The sequence below is a fragment of the Durio zibethinus genome, chromosome 21, assembly GCF_047325235.1.
Source record: "Durio zibethinus cultivar Kanyao isolate XHJ-2024 chromosome 21, ASM4732523v1, whole genome shotgun sequence".
NCBI lineage: Eukaryota > Viridiplantae > Streptophyta > Magnoliopsida > Malvales > Malvaceae > Durio > Durio zibethinus.
In genome coordinates, this window is record NC_143182.1 from 3,513,266 (window position 1) to 3,528,037 (window position 14,772).

The window sequence follows — 14,772 nt, forward strand, 5'->3', positions numbered from 1 at the left end:
TTCTACCAAAAATAATGGTTTTCATTATAGGATACATGTACGAGTCCACTGGACTTTTCCACATTTTGTTTCAAGGCTAGGCCCAAAACATTGCAGCGGCGTACAACTTTCCCGGTCGGGCAAGCTTAGCCAATTTTATTAGCATTATCTGGCAAAAGCTTCATGGATAAAACCACATTCATGCACCTGCATGCATGAATACATACATACGTACATATGAATATGATTAAGATGAATATGGGAGGACAATAAACATTTGTTTGCTTCGTTCAAGTGTTAGAAGCCAAAGATGTAGAGCCGAACGATGGGACGAGATAGAAATAAGGTTAGGTTCGTGATAGTGAAGAGAGAGAGTTTGGGCCCAATGGCGGAATCCTCCTAAATGCAATAATAGTTGGGCCCTAAGTCTCTTAGAAGACACAGATTAAGAGGAGGGGACCTGTATTGCTGTTGACAAGGCAGCGAGGCTGTTTGATTATAACCTCCATGGTGGGGAACTAGAATAATGAATGTCTCGTGAGCTCCAAAGTTCCAAGTCATGAGATTTTTCCATCCTTTTCTTTTCTGAAGTTTGATCTTTGGATATTTCCACTAAACTTGCACCTCCAACTTCACTATGTATTAATTACAAGTTGTTTCTGGTTCTTCAATGTCAAAAGTTTTTTTTACAATGAGGACCTTGCTACAAGGTTACTACCTTCCTACTACTATTTCACCGCCATCAATCTGATGACTTCCTACTACAAAATGAGACTAGAGGTGAGGCAGATTTGATCGAGTTATTTTGGATCCAAAGAAATTTGAATCAGTTTAAAGTTTGATATTCATATTGGGATCTTTAGATCTAAATTATTAAAATTTTAAATTAAATTAAATTAATTATAATTGATTTGAATGAATCTTGCAAATTAATTTAAATTGAAATTGCTGATTTTATTATTGTAATCAAATTAAGAACCATTCTAATTAATTAGATAAAATTTTCAAATTCAAATTAACTCTGTCAACTTTCTATCAACTTTAGATAAAAACTTTATATATATAATATTAGATTGTTAGTCTAAACCCTATATATAGTTTGATAAAAATATCAGACTCTGGCAATAACAACACGATTACAAAACAAAGAAAGCTTTTATAATACTATTCAATGATTGGTTTTTAGTCCAAATAAGAAATTGCTATATTGCTATCATAAAATGATATTACTTTATCCAACAAGATTGAGAGAAATCTATGAACTTTGCCTTCCAACCAGCAAGAAGCAACAACTAACAACCAATCAATAGATATGAGTTTCGACGTCAAGCTTTTTGGCCAAGATAATCATGGAGACTAATTATGGTTCTTAATCAAACATTAATATATGAGAGACTTCAAACAAAAATTAAGTTCCAAGGATGCACCAACAACCAATGTAAAAAAAAATCCCCTGCCAAAATCATTTCTTTGTTCTTCCGTTAATCTTTGTTTAAAATTTCTATTATCAACTCTATGGAAAATGCCATTATTACACAATCAACAAAAAAACCAAAGTTCCATCACAAAATTTTTTACAATTTACCGTTGATAAACCTAATAAAATTATTTCCCTTCTAAGGGAAAAAAAAAAAAACCCTATCTTTGCTATCAAATCTGTTTTGCTAAAGCAGTATCAATGACCCAATGTTGATCATCTGTTTGGATCCTGAGATTATTCATCTGTGCAAACAAATTTACTGCTCTTCTTACTCCACGGTTATCTGCCGCCGTAAAATAATCGTGCCCAAAAATTATCCCACCGGGTCTTAAGATCCGAAACGCCCGGTTTATATCTCCCCAAGCGGATATGAAATCATGACCCGCATCGATCTCAATTAAATCCGCGGTTATTCCCCACTTACAAAACTTCTCAAGACCCGACCCTGTTGAGAATGGAACGGGTAAAACCGACCCGGTGGCGTTGAAATAAACGACATTTTGCATAAACTGTTGAAGCAACAGAACGTCGCCGTTTATCATTTTAATGTCTTTGAAACGGTCTCTGAAGCCTGGCCATCCACGAAAGTCGTCGAGGCAGAGTATCTGTGTTTGTAGGCTGAGTTTACGGGTCACGTTGACCATGTGCAGAGCCGACGCACCCAAAAAAGTGCCTACTTCGATGATAACTCGGGGTTTGACTCGTTTGATCAAGTGTTCAAAAACGGCACCGTAGGATCCCCAGCCTTTGATTCTTTTTTGCTTAAGGAAGGAGCGAAGGTGAGGTGGCGGGAAATTGGTGTAAGGAGAGCAGCCATTGAAGACTCGGTCAAGAATCGTTGGGAAGACCAGGTTGGGAGGGAGAGGCGAGTTAGAGCAGTGAGCGGTGACCCGAAAGTTGTCGAGTTGGGTGGGTAAGTTGGCGAATTGGAGTACTGAAGGAGGAGGAGGAGTTAGTTGGGAAAGCTGTAGTTGTAGTCGTTGTTGTTGTTGGGGAGGATAGGAGTGAGAAACGTAACCCAATGTGTAGCTGAGCAAGACGAGGATAACGTAGGCGCTGGTATGAGTGAAGAGTTTGGTGATGGAAAGCTTGTTTCTTTGGTGGTTTTGAAGGTGAAGAGGAGGGCGTTGGTCCTCTTTCATGGCGATTTTGGTTTTCCTTTTCTTGGTTGAATCTTGAAGAGAAAAAAAAAAAATTGAGCAAGTTTTGGTTTGGTTTAATTTTGATACTAAAAAGGCAACTGTCGGTTGTTTAAGAAAGATAGGGAATTTAACTACCAACGATTAGCAAATCACCCTTCTTTAAAAGACAATAGCAAACGACAAAAGATATTAATCTATTCACCCAAGAAAAGAAAAAAAGAAAGGAAGGATTTGTTTGATCAAATTGTGAGATAAAAGATAGGATCTTCGAAAAGAATTGATGAGATAAATTGCGTGTTTACTACAAGAAATGGGTGTTTGAGAAAGACCGGAAAAAATCGTGCGTTTGAAAAATCCAGGTTCAAAGTATTGAAGAGGGAAGAAAAAGGGACAAAGAAAAGACCTTGAGTTGGGATTGGATCATGGGAAGTCTGGTCTGGCCTTTGCTTTTCGTACTTTTCTTTTGTGCCAAAGATTGAGACAGATTTTGTAACGTTTATAAAGTCTTTTAGCAATTGGAATTGTATTTTCAACGATTGAGAGCTGATACTTAAAGAATATGTTTAAATTTTCTCACGTCTTTTCGTTCTCCTTTTTTTTTTTTTTTGTAATTATGATTCGGATCTTACAAGATAAAATGGCAACATCAAGTTATTGAGTATCTACCGGCTGAAGAAATGCCTAAATCTTTTTATTTCCATTGCATGAAAGATTGAATGCAAGGAATTAAAAAGTCATAATTGATCATGGCTTGGTGGTTGGATGATATACAGTTTGGAGCTTGTAGATGCAGCCTTTTTCAGTAAGGATTCGAAACTACTGAGTTTAACAAAAACAGCTTTCGAATCCTTTTTTTGTTAAACTTTTCTAATCTGAAAAAAAAAAAAGAAAGGAAATTTAAACTCTGTTCCATGGACAGGAAATCATACACCAGCTAATTGAATCAAACATTTGGAAGATTTTTTGTTTGTTCAACTTATTAATGCTAATAAAAACAGCTTCAGATTGATCTCCAAACTTATAGTTAATACAAGACTCTCACCCAAAGGTTCCAGGAGAATCATGATCATGTTCATGGATATTTCCTTTTCTCGTTATTTTTAGATCCTTGAGAAGACAAATTTCTTTCTTTTCCTCTGCTCTCTTGTTATTAGTTTCTTTTTACCTTTCCTTCCTCTAAGTTGGGCGCCATTTATTTCTTCTAGTAATGGAAATTGAATTTTCTCCCAACTCAGATGATTAAAAGGTAAGTAAAGCTAACAGTTCTGGCACACTTCCTTCACCTAGAAACTATAGAGATTAGAAACATCATCTTCGCGCAACCATTGCCTTAGCCTCATCTCATGGTCCCCTGCTTGTAAATGAGAAGCCAACTGCTTACAGCTCCTTAACATGACTTTGGAACTTGACCAGTCATTTTTGACATTAAGAGCTCTCGTGGTAGGTTCCATTTCGACCACACCTTGATTTACATAGGGTTTTAAACACAACCATTGCCAGTAACAACTAAGGGAACTTAAATCGGATCACAATTCAGATACACGCTGCAAAGCTTTAATAGGTACAAAATTACAGCACTGGAGGTAGTGACTACATGCTTTAAACCTCCTTTTACAAGTAAACCATCATCGTCTAACCGCCTGTTTTTTTAATTCATTGGCATGCCAAGAACCTCAACAAAAGTTACCTACCTAAACTGTTAAATTAAAGAGCAACAAGAAAATTTTAATTCTAACACCGTCTCTCAAAAGATCACCAGAGAAATACAACTCCAATTGTAAGAGGCACCAACCATCAACAGCCACAAGTAACCAATCAAAACAACCGATTAAGGCAGTCACTTTGCCTCCTCCAGTCCATCACCACCACTGTGCCCACCAGCGGTGCTGCCCTGTCCATCAGCACCAGCTTCAGAGCCCTCTTGCTTGCTTCCACCACGTCCACCGTTTGGGCCTGAAGGTAAAGGGGGACCACTACTGGTGCCACCTCCAAGAGTAGCATCAGTGTGCATAGGATGCATGCCATTATTGGGCCCTCCAGGTCTGATTCCAATTTGACCTTGCATGGCTTGTTGATGCTGCTGTGGATCCTGTATTTGATGTGGGCTATTGAATTGCAATGGCACCTTTTGGGGGAAAATACCAGGTTGCTGTGCCATTGCGGCAGCCTGAGGATGTTGTATAAAATATCCTCCTGGTTGCATTGCAGGATGTGGTGCCATCTGCAGTTGTCGGTAAACATGTGAGCAAGCAGTGTAACAGCAGATAGACTAGAAGAAACAATTTATTATTAACACTAACCTGAGGAGGCATTGTTGACGTTTGTGGTTGTGCATCAGCGATTGCAGCTAAGTACATCAAATTCTTTTGCAGCTGAGCTTGATACCTAAATCATCAAAACCTTATATGCATGCTGCCCAAATGTCATACATGTAAGCACATGTGCATGTGTGGATGTGCAAAACCAAACACACGTATGGGAAGAAAAAACTGACAGTACTTTATGGGAACAAAATGAAATTGTAACAATTCAGTATTAACATTTAAATATTTCTATTGTATCAATTAACAAGCTTAATAGGTTGATAACCTCCTCTCTGGCTTCTAAAATTCACCTCCTTGGTACAATCTTGATCAATAACCCACAAAGATAATTGACTAAATGGGGGAGGGGTGGAGAGTAGGAAAGGGAAACCCCACTGCATTATCAGTGACACCACACCATGTGCTAATGTCAATAAACAGTAGACATACTGGTACAATAAACTTGGTTTCTATCATAAATCCTTGGCAGCATATTATGAAGAGAAACCAAGATAAAACAACTGAAAGTTTGTAGCTTCTGCTAATCAAAAGAAAACATGTTATTATGCCTCCTCCAGATATACAATGCTTGAATTATGCAGGGACCAAAAACAGACAAGTACACCACAAGGCTTATTGCCACAAGCTAATCACATCCACGATGATAAATAATATGGTGATCATTAGCTGTCTATGCCACCCAAAGCAGTAAGAACAATGGAAGCCAAACACTAAACTAGCTCCTCAAATTAGGTTTGGAGTTAGGATTGTTCCATCTTTATATGCATTTAGAAACCTCAAATATATCCACAAAGGAAAGACTTTATCTCACTTGGATCTAGAGACTTCTCAATTCTGGTCCCAATTTCAACTAGAAACATATACAGTTATCTAGGATGAAGGAAAAATTAATAATTAATTGACAGTAACATTAGATACTTTAGTTCTAGCTACAAAAGCCACAATCTCAAAGTAGAAACAGCTGTTACTGATACAAAGTCTGGCAACAGTTCTGACAAGCTAATGCGTCTAACAGTTTAGACAAGCCAGTTCAAACTTGAAGGAAACACATGTTCTAAACCTCAAATGTAAATTTAAAATGCTGCATGCACCGCTAAAGGTAGATAAAAGAAAAAGAGAAATTTATCACTTACTGGGCGCATTCATTGAGTTTTCCAAGATTCTGATTGTCCAAAATTGCCAAAATCAGCTTCTTGTTCTCATCAAGGCACTGCAATAAGAATTAAAAAAAAAAAAAACCACAAGAACAGCTTAATGCCTCTATTATCATAATTCTATTCTTTAGCATTAAGTGACAAATGCTGTGAATATGCACAACAGATGGCAACAGGGGCAAAGATTTATGCTCTTCTCTTAAAACATCTCTCCTAGAATCATGAAAAAAAAAAAAAAGAAACAATAAAGCCATCTATTACAAATCGACGGTACACACTTTACTCAAAGATAGCTTGTCACCCAATATCAAAAGTTTTTTCATTTAAGCACTTCTTAAATTCTTCTCAAGTTTTTTGCAACCTTGGGTTCCCAAAATGGATGTTGACCCAGGAAATGATAGCCCATCAAATAGGAAGTTGCTGAATAAAAAGGATAGTAGGATTTCAAGAGTATAGAGCCCTTCAATAGAACAAATGATAGCTATTAAGTTTTTGGCTTAGTTCAAAACAAAAACTGTAATCATCAATGAGAATTAGCATATAAAGCCCAAATCTTATGCTTAGAACCTTCTAAAACTCAGCCAATAGTTTTGCTAAATTAACCACCGGTCTTGCATCTCATAAGCCATAACCATTAGACTTTCTGGGAATAGAAGGCAATATCAATAAATTCTTTAATAAAATTGATGCTTAATATTTACAGCATAAGATAACTAATGTTCTTCCTCTAAAAGAAGCATTACTCTTTCAAGGATAAGAACAAATGATCTAAAGTGAAACCAGAAGATTTAATCTATCACCTGTCTCCATATAAAATAAAGATTTTCTATATGCAAGGTAAAATAAATCTGGTGAGGCATAAGCATACAAGGACTTCCTTTTTCACTTGCTTTAATTAATTTAACTCAAGCAAGGACCTGATGAAAAGCTACTTGGACTGCTTTAGGAAATCAGCCTCATAGGCCCTTTACCGGTTAACCACTATTCAAGCCTCTGCTGCAATAGCCATAACTTATCATTGTTTGGAGCCATGTAGACAGTTTAACCAGTCTTGCTACTCCAACTCGAAGCCATTTCCAAACAAGGTAATCAAAAGGGAATTGAGTGATTATAGATATGATATATTCTGAAAATCTATTTACTATCAGAAAGAACAATGTTTTTTTATAAAATATGCAAAACCTCAATATGGATCAATATAAATGCCAGTAAAATTTCCAAGAGATCGATTTTAATTTTCATGTCAATATTCCAAATAAGATATTTCACAGCATTAAAGAATTAGAAGTTATATTACCTTTCCCAGTAAAAAATGTAATTTAAAGTTCCCTGGTGGTGCCCAGTTAAATAATAGCAGCAAATTACCAGTTTAATTAACATGATAAAAATGACTTCTCATTCAGTGTAAACATTTAGAAAGGAAAATAACGTTGAACTCAAAAATTGAAAGAGAGATTACTTTATCCTGACAGTACAGACCTTAAAACTCCAAAAGCAAAGAAAAGCTATGATAAGGGTGGACATCATAGATTAATTTCTAAAAGGTGTTAGATGACTTCCAAAAAACTCATTTACACACTTCATTAAAGACAGAAAGAAACAAAAAAAAAATAAAATTCTAGAGATAAAACACTAACAATCAAATCGACAGGGGTAATCAGACTGTTGATTCTTCCCAAAATCAAGCACAATCACCCAATGTGCCAGATGTATCTCACCATTCAACATGGCAGAAGTCTCTTGCTTTCGACAACAGATACTTAAATGACAGACAAAAAAACCAATTTAATCAACCCCATTGCATCTAACAAAAAAGAATAATTAGATCCCCCCTCCAGTGCCAATAACTTTCATTCATCTCTCTAGTTATCCATCACTGTTATCATAACTTCTTAAAACCAACATCAACCTCCTATAACATTATCGGCATCATTGTTCTATTCCAAGTAATTATCAATATAGACGCAATCAATTCACAGAAAAGCACAACTCTACCATCTCATATACAGTATGTTCGTAAACATCCACAAGAAAAGGGTCTCATTTTTTCTTCTATCTCATGAAAATGAAAGAGAGAGAGAGAGAGAGAGAGAGAGAGAGAGAGAGGTTTCGACCATAATTAAAAATTAACCCAAAAAAAAAAAAAATGAACAGCTCCAGGTCACCATCTCCTTCTCAATAACGCCATAACTATAAATACGAGCATTAAATTCAATATATACCGACACTAAACGAAAATAAAAGGAAAAAAATAATATAAACAAATACCTTCTGAATCTGTTCAGTAGTGATATTAGTAGGTGGAAATGAAGGCATCACAGGAATCATTTGCGGTGGCTGCTGCATCTTGTGTGAGTTTTTACTTCACTTTACTCCAAAAAGAAACCCTAACTCTAATCACCCTGAGGAATTTTCCCCAAAAAAAACCCTAAATCGAATATCCCTAAATGTTAAAAATATGAAAAGAAATAAAGGGTATGCACTAGTTTTACCTTGCTTGAGCAGGTGACTGGAGGATTTTTTTTTTTAATTTTCTTTAATTTTTGAAGTGGGGTTTTTCAGATAGTGACGATGATTGTGGAATTTGAGATATGGGAAGTAAACATTATAATAATAAACTGAAAAATATACATTTAAGAAGAAGAGAGGCTTAGATTTGGTCTGTCCTGTTGTGTTGTGTTGTGTTGTGTTAATAAGACAAAACTCACCTGAAAGAGATTTTTTTAGGTGCTAGTTTACTGGTTTTTTGCACGGTTGCCTGTGTCAGTTGGGTTTTGTTAGTTTCTTTGGGCTTTTGCTTTGCTTTGGGTTCGCATCTCTTGACCGACGTTGACGTACTTTTCTTGGATCTGTTGATTGCTTTAACTTTTAAGAGCTTATAGATCTGAGGTTTTTTTAATAAGTTAATTAGTAAATATTCTTATTACAAAAATTACGCATATAAATTTAATCAAGACAATATAAATAAGGGTTAATGTAGATTTATATTACTTTTTATGATTTAATATTTATAAAAATATTCATGATTAAGTATTCTAATTTTATTATTTTATATTTTATTTTATTAAAAATAAATTAATATGTTAAAAATAATAATATAACAACACTGACATATTTATTTATATTGATCAACATTTATCATGTTAACATTTTATTTAATGACGAAATTGTTTGATAAAAACAAGATTTAAAAACTTAATTGTAATTTTTAATAAATAAATTATTAAAAGAAATATAATTCAAAAGTGAAATTACATACGAAGCCAATGAGTAATGATCATAATTGTGTTGATTATTACTTCTAACTTTAATTGCAAATGAAGCAAATTGAAACCGTTTATGGAGCTTCAAGAATAAGGAAGAAGCATTCAAGTTGGGAAAAGCAGTAGATCTTGATTGTAATTTGAAGAATACAAAATATCTAAATGGAAGGAGGGTGGTCAATTTGTGATGTGATCGCCTATTGTTTTGGATGTCATCCAACACAAGACGGGACAAGACAAATGAATGAATTTTAATTAATATTTATAAAAAAAAAATGTATATATATAAATATGTATGGATGACATATCTTCTGACATAAGTTCATGGCGCAGCGGCGTCAGAAAATCACACACCAAGTGACTACATATGTTGTTTTGAAGGTGGGCACTGCTTATTCCATCCTCCTCCCTCCCCCCTCCCCCCTCCCGCCTCCTGCTGCTGCCGGTGGATATACGTGAGAAGATTCATACTTAATTTATGATATATTATTTATTTTAATTTAAAATTTTTATTTTATAAAAAATATTTTATAAATTTAAATATATATATATTTTTTAATATGAAATTAAAGTGTTTTAATATATTTAATCCTGTATGACATCCATTCATTTTAAACCAATAAAAAATTATGGTTTTTGGGGTGACATTAAGATATATTATATGGCTTGAGAAAAGTTTCGGCGGATTATTCATTTTCTTATGAAGTATTTGTTTGCTTAATTTAAAGGAAATTATCTTTAATTTTTTAATTACAATAATTTAAAATATATATTTATTAATATAAAATCCGCACTACACATTAAAGTTTATTACATATATATTTTAAATTATTGATTTATAATTAAAATATTTATGTTACATAATTATTAAACCTTTTAAAATTAATGAAAATAGGAAGAGATGTTAAATAAGGGTAATTTTGTAATATGTAATTAAATAAATTCATCTAGTGTAATGAGGGCAATTAACGATTGCATTAGAACATACATTTATTCTTCAACAAAATTTAGATCTAGGTAATAAGTATGCTCTTAAATCATTAAAAGAAATTCAGACAAAGCTCGGAATATTTTATCAATGAAATTTAATAAAAATGAAACAACTGAATAATTGAACGTCCATCTGGCTTGTTATTTCGACTCACTCCGAGTCAAGCCATCCGAGTTCGAGGTAACCACCAACCAATTAACAATGCGACGCCCTAATTCCAATTCCCAATCAACCCCCATCCCGCCACTAAAGTTACCGCTCCACGCGGAACACACCTCCACGAAAACAAAGACCAGAAGACCGAAAACCCCATCTAAAAACACCAACCATCCCAACCTTAAACCCTGGCTCCCGACATCTGGAAACGTCTATTTCCGGCGCGAACTCGAAGACCTCTCCCAATAATTCCCCAAATCGGGATAACCCGCCGATTCAATCTCCGGATGGAAATAAATTTATTCAAGCTTTGCTCTGGCCTCAGAGTCCTCGGCTACTTCATGATCCTCCTTGTCGCCGGAATTATCGGCATTTCTTACTACGCCGTCGTTTTCCTCACCTGTGGCCCACAGTTACTCCGCGGTGGATTCCACTCCTTTTTATCCTTCGCCATCGTCATTATATTCCACGTTCTGGTAAATTTGTTAGTTAGTTTTACTGTTTGTTTGGCAACTTAAATTTTATTTCATTATTATTATTTTGTTTGCAGCTTATACTTTTATTATGGAGTTATTTTAGAGTTGTGTTTAAGGACCCTGGTTCTGTACCTGAAAATTGGAGAGCGGTTTCCGCGGAGGAGAATTTGGGGGTTGGTAGTTCTTTGGCAGCGGTGGATGATGGATTTGAGAGAAGATCACGTGGTGGTTATTGCATCCATTGCCAGAATGGGAAGCCGCCGCGGTGCCATCATTGTTCTGTTTGTACGTTCAAATTTAAATCTCTTTCAGTTTGCTTTTCGATTTATTATATCCATTTATCTTAAAGGACAAATTTTGTACCATGGAATTTCAAAAGAATAAGAATGGTAGAAACGACTAAGATTTAAACTTATTTTGAGAACAACTTAGATTGAAAAAGGCTAATACCTAACTGTTAATGAAGAATGGAATTTTTGAAATTAGGGGTAGCTAGGGTTAGGAACATGAAGCAAATATGTATGGACGAGGTTGGATTTGGTCGACATTGGAAAATAATTGCTCATACCTTAATTCAAGGAGAAGAATGAAGATTTTAACATATTGAGGGGAGTGGTGATTATTAGGTCTGTGGCCATCTTTTTCTTGTAGAGTCTCAAAATTATCTTTTACTTTTTACATCTCTGATATTATTTGTGTCTCTGGAACATTGCTGCTGATTTTAGTTGGCATAATTGAGAATGAGTCAAGTGGGTAGTATGAAACATGACTTCCTTTACATTGTTTTTCTGTAGGTCAAAGATGTGTTCTCAAGATGGACCACCATTGTGTCTGGGTGGTGAATTGTGTTGGAGCACGCAACTACAAGTTTTTTCTTCTTTTCTTGGTAACATTCCATTCCCCTTAGTGAATTTGTGGTTATGGAATAAGACTTTAATAATTATCTCAATCTTTTTTTTTTTTCTCAGTTTTCGGTTAGCAATGGAGTTGAGGGGTTTAAAAGTTGTCAAGTTATTTTAAATTAGTTTGGAGGTCTTACCACTGCATCTGTCACAATAAAAGTGCTTTGGATTCATTCACCATAACTGGATTTTGACTGAAAGATCTGTTAAACTTGACTTATCAATTTTGTGTTTGAAAAGCATAGCTCATGATTTGCAAGTATGACTGTAATTAAATATAACATTCTCATTTAACTCTTAATAAGCCTAAGGAGGAATGGTTTGAATGGTTATTCAAAGTTTGCTTCCGTAATCTCTTGAAATGTCCAAAAAAGAATTCTGCCAGGCCACGATTTTTGCAACCCTTTTAACTCCAAGTTAACCATTATTTGTCGTTATTATGGTCAAAGATATGCTTAGATCACTAGTGATTTAGTTACGTAATTGCTGCTACTGATATATGAAAATATTCAATGTTAACTCATGGCTTGAACTTTTTCGAATCTTTGACTCAAACTTGCTTATCAATTAATTTATGTTTTGTGTTTTCTGGATGGGTTTGTTTTTGCTTCCTGTCCTCCTTGGGCAGAACTAGGTGCATTTACATATAGTTACTATCACAGTTAAGAATATGCGTGTAAATGTTCATCCATGTCCTTAAAATTTTAACTTCCTCTTTCCTATATTTCCTGACATTTATTTTTCCCAATAAAAGCTGTATACATTTTTAGAGACAACAATGGATACCGTAGTGTTGCTGCCGAGTTTTATCAATTTCTTTGCTGATGCCAAGAATCACTCCTCCACTCCTTCCAATTTAGCATTAGTCTTTTTGGCCTTTGGTAAGTTGTCAACTCAAGTTGATATATCATTTTTCAGCTCAACATATTTGTTTGGCATTCTCATTGTTTTAATGTTTCTTACAGATTCTTTACCTTGATGCAGTTCTCAATTTGGCTTTTGCTCTGAGTCTTCTTTGTTTCCTAGTCATGCATGCATCTCTTTTATCAAGCAACACAACATCAGTAGAGGTATAACATACAACTAATATTCTTACAGCCATTTTCAATTTTGTTAATGTGTCTTTGCTATACTGCTTGGACATTTGGTAGAGTGGTGGATAATGATTTAACGTATTATCTTCCTGCTGTCGAGAATCTATATGAAGCAACCACTGTTGAGTAATGGTATTATCATTTGGATGGGCTGTGTGTTCTTTTTATGGTGAGGGCTTTATGTGATTGTTAATTTATTATATATTACCTTTCTGAAATTTCAGGTCCATGAGAAGAAAGGAACAGTCAGGTGGAAATATGACTTGGGCAGGAAAATGAATTTTGAGCAGGTTGTACTTGCTTTGCATACTCTCTTAGCTTCTTGTTTTATTTATCTATGGACACTAATATGTGGAAAGACGACTAACTTATCTATAACATTGGAGATGTATCTAGGGTTCATAATCTGGTATAATTAAAAACTTAAGTGATTAACATGAAAGTTACATGCTCGGAAAGGCAGATTTGAGGAAGTCTCTTGATGCCCCTTTGTTCCCCATCTGACAAGTCATTTCAATAGTTATTGCTGTATCATGCTATAAAATGATCTCATGTATTTTGATGGAAATGGGTGGCAAAGGGAAAGCATATTCCAACTTTTCTAATGATCAATTTTCCTTGTTTAAGGTGTTTGGCACGAAGAAAAGTTTGTGGTTCTTCCCATTGTTCTCACAAGATGATTTACACAACATACCAGCACTTGGTGGCTTAGATTTTCCAACACGTTCAGATGTTGAAGCTTGAGTTTTTATTGAGATTACGGTCTATCTCAATTCTGGCATTCAAAGTGACTGCCTGTGTATCATATTGCATTCTGGTTCTTTTATGTTTACTTGTTCGGTTTGAAAGGATGCAACTGACGTTATGTTTGATTCGATTTTGTTTTGATGCTGGCTTTAAGGGAACGTAAATAAATGTTTTGGATCATTTTTTTTTTTTAATATTTGAAGCTGTTAAGATTTGAATTTAATCGCTGAAATTAAGAATTTAATGTGGTTGTTGGCTTAGATCATGTTTCTTTGTTAATGAAGGTTGACGGTAAAGACGGTCATCTTGCTGCAAGGTGATAATATGCCGACCAGAAGCGTATTGCCGATCTCTGAAAATTCATTTATCGATGGTATATTTCATTAGAACCAGTTTCCCGACGGTGCTAAAGCTTTTTGAAATGAGATTTTTATAGGTGAAGCATGACAAGAATGAAGCGAATTTCCCTAGTTCCTATGGAATGGAAATAAGATTTTAAACATAAAAAAAATCCCTGCCAACTTTTGTTCCTCAACCCCATGCATGTTTCATGCTTGAAGGCTCTGTTGTCGTTGAACCAACTCGACATTTTGTCAAAAATCAAAAAGCCGGCCGAGTAGCCGACAAATAATGGAAAATAAATATAGATGGCTCGATTGGAGGACCCAATGTCAACTGTTCCAGCCCACAAGAAGCATTCGGCCGTGGGGTTTTCTTTAATTTAAAAAAAAAAAAAAAAGGCTGGCGTGAAGTTGGGCGTGTGGTCTGTAATTCTTTAATTGTTTCGTTCTTTTTCTTTGAAGCTTGGATACTATTTTATTACAATCTTGCTTTCACTAAGAAGGTTTATCGCCTTTTTTTTTATCAAAAATAAATAAATAAATAAAGAAGAAAGATTTATCTCCCCGAATTAAAAACTAGGGGTTTCAGCACACATTCTACCTTTATTATTGTTTTGTCATTATTACGACATGTTGATGCCTGTTGGTTTCCAAAGCTAATTAACTTTGATATTAATAATGCACAGAATGATATAGGTAAAATGAACGGCAGATACTGACTAG

At 34.9% G+C, this 14,772-nt stretch overlaps 3 protein-coding genes across 4 annotated transcripts; 1 reads left to right on the plus strand and 2 right to left on the minus strand.

Moving 5' to 3' along the window:
- Nucleotides 1-1,418: 1,418 nt before the first annotated feature.
- Nucleotides 1,419-2,734, minus strand: LOC111304870 (uncharacterized). The gene has a single exon (XM_022901864.2). The coding sequence runs from the start codon at nucleotides 2,599-2,601 to the stop codon at nucleotides 1,630-1,632; it is 972 nt and encodes a 323-aa protein (XP_022757599.2). The 5' UTR covers nucleotides 2,602-2,734; the 3' UTR covers nucleotides 1,419-1,629.
- A 1,360-nt stretch (nucleotides 2,735-4,094) lies between these two features.
- On the minus strand, nucleotides 4,095-8,785 carry LOC111304871 (GRF1-interacting factor 3-like). 2 transcript variants are annotated; one of them, XM_022901866.2, is made up of 5 exons: nucleotides 8,572-8,773; nucleotides 8,348-8,481; nucleotides 6,059-6,135; nucleotides 4,902-4,986; nucleotides 4,095-4,822 (listed from the first exon to the last, which is right to left on the minus strand). In XM_022901866.2, the coding sequence occupies exons 2-5, from the start codon at nucleotides 8,423-8,425 to the stop codon at nucleotides 4,439-4,441; spliced, it is 624 nt and encodes a 207-aa protein (XP_022757601.2). In that variant the 5' UTR covers nucleotides 8,426-8,481; nucleotides 8,572-8,773; the 3' UTR covers nucleotides 4,095-4,438. The 2 variants fall into 2 exon arrangements, with proteins under 2 accessions (XP_022757601.2, XP_022757600.2); XM_022901865.2 differs by having other exon boundaries at nucleotides 8,348-8,785.
- A 1,529-nt stretch (nucleotides 8,786-10,314) lies between these two features.
- On the plus strand, nucleotides 10,315-13,968 carry LOC111304873 (DHHC-type zinc finger family protein). The gene is made up of 7 exons (XM_022901872.2): nucleotides 10,315-10,965; nucleotides 11,040-11,250; nucleotides 11,760-11,851; nucleotides 12,622-12,748; nucleotides 12,852-12,937; nucleotides 13,186-13,251; nucleotides 13,589-13,968. The coding sequence occupies exons 1-7, from the start codon at nucleotides 10,777-10,779 to the stop codon at nucleotides 13,703-13,705; spliced, it is 888 nt and encodes a 295-aa protein (XP_022757607.1). The 5' UTR covers nucleotides 10,315-10,776; the 3' UTR covers nucleotides 13,706-13,968.
- Nucleotides 13,969-14,772: the final 804 nt, after the last annotated feature.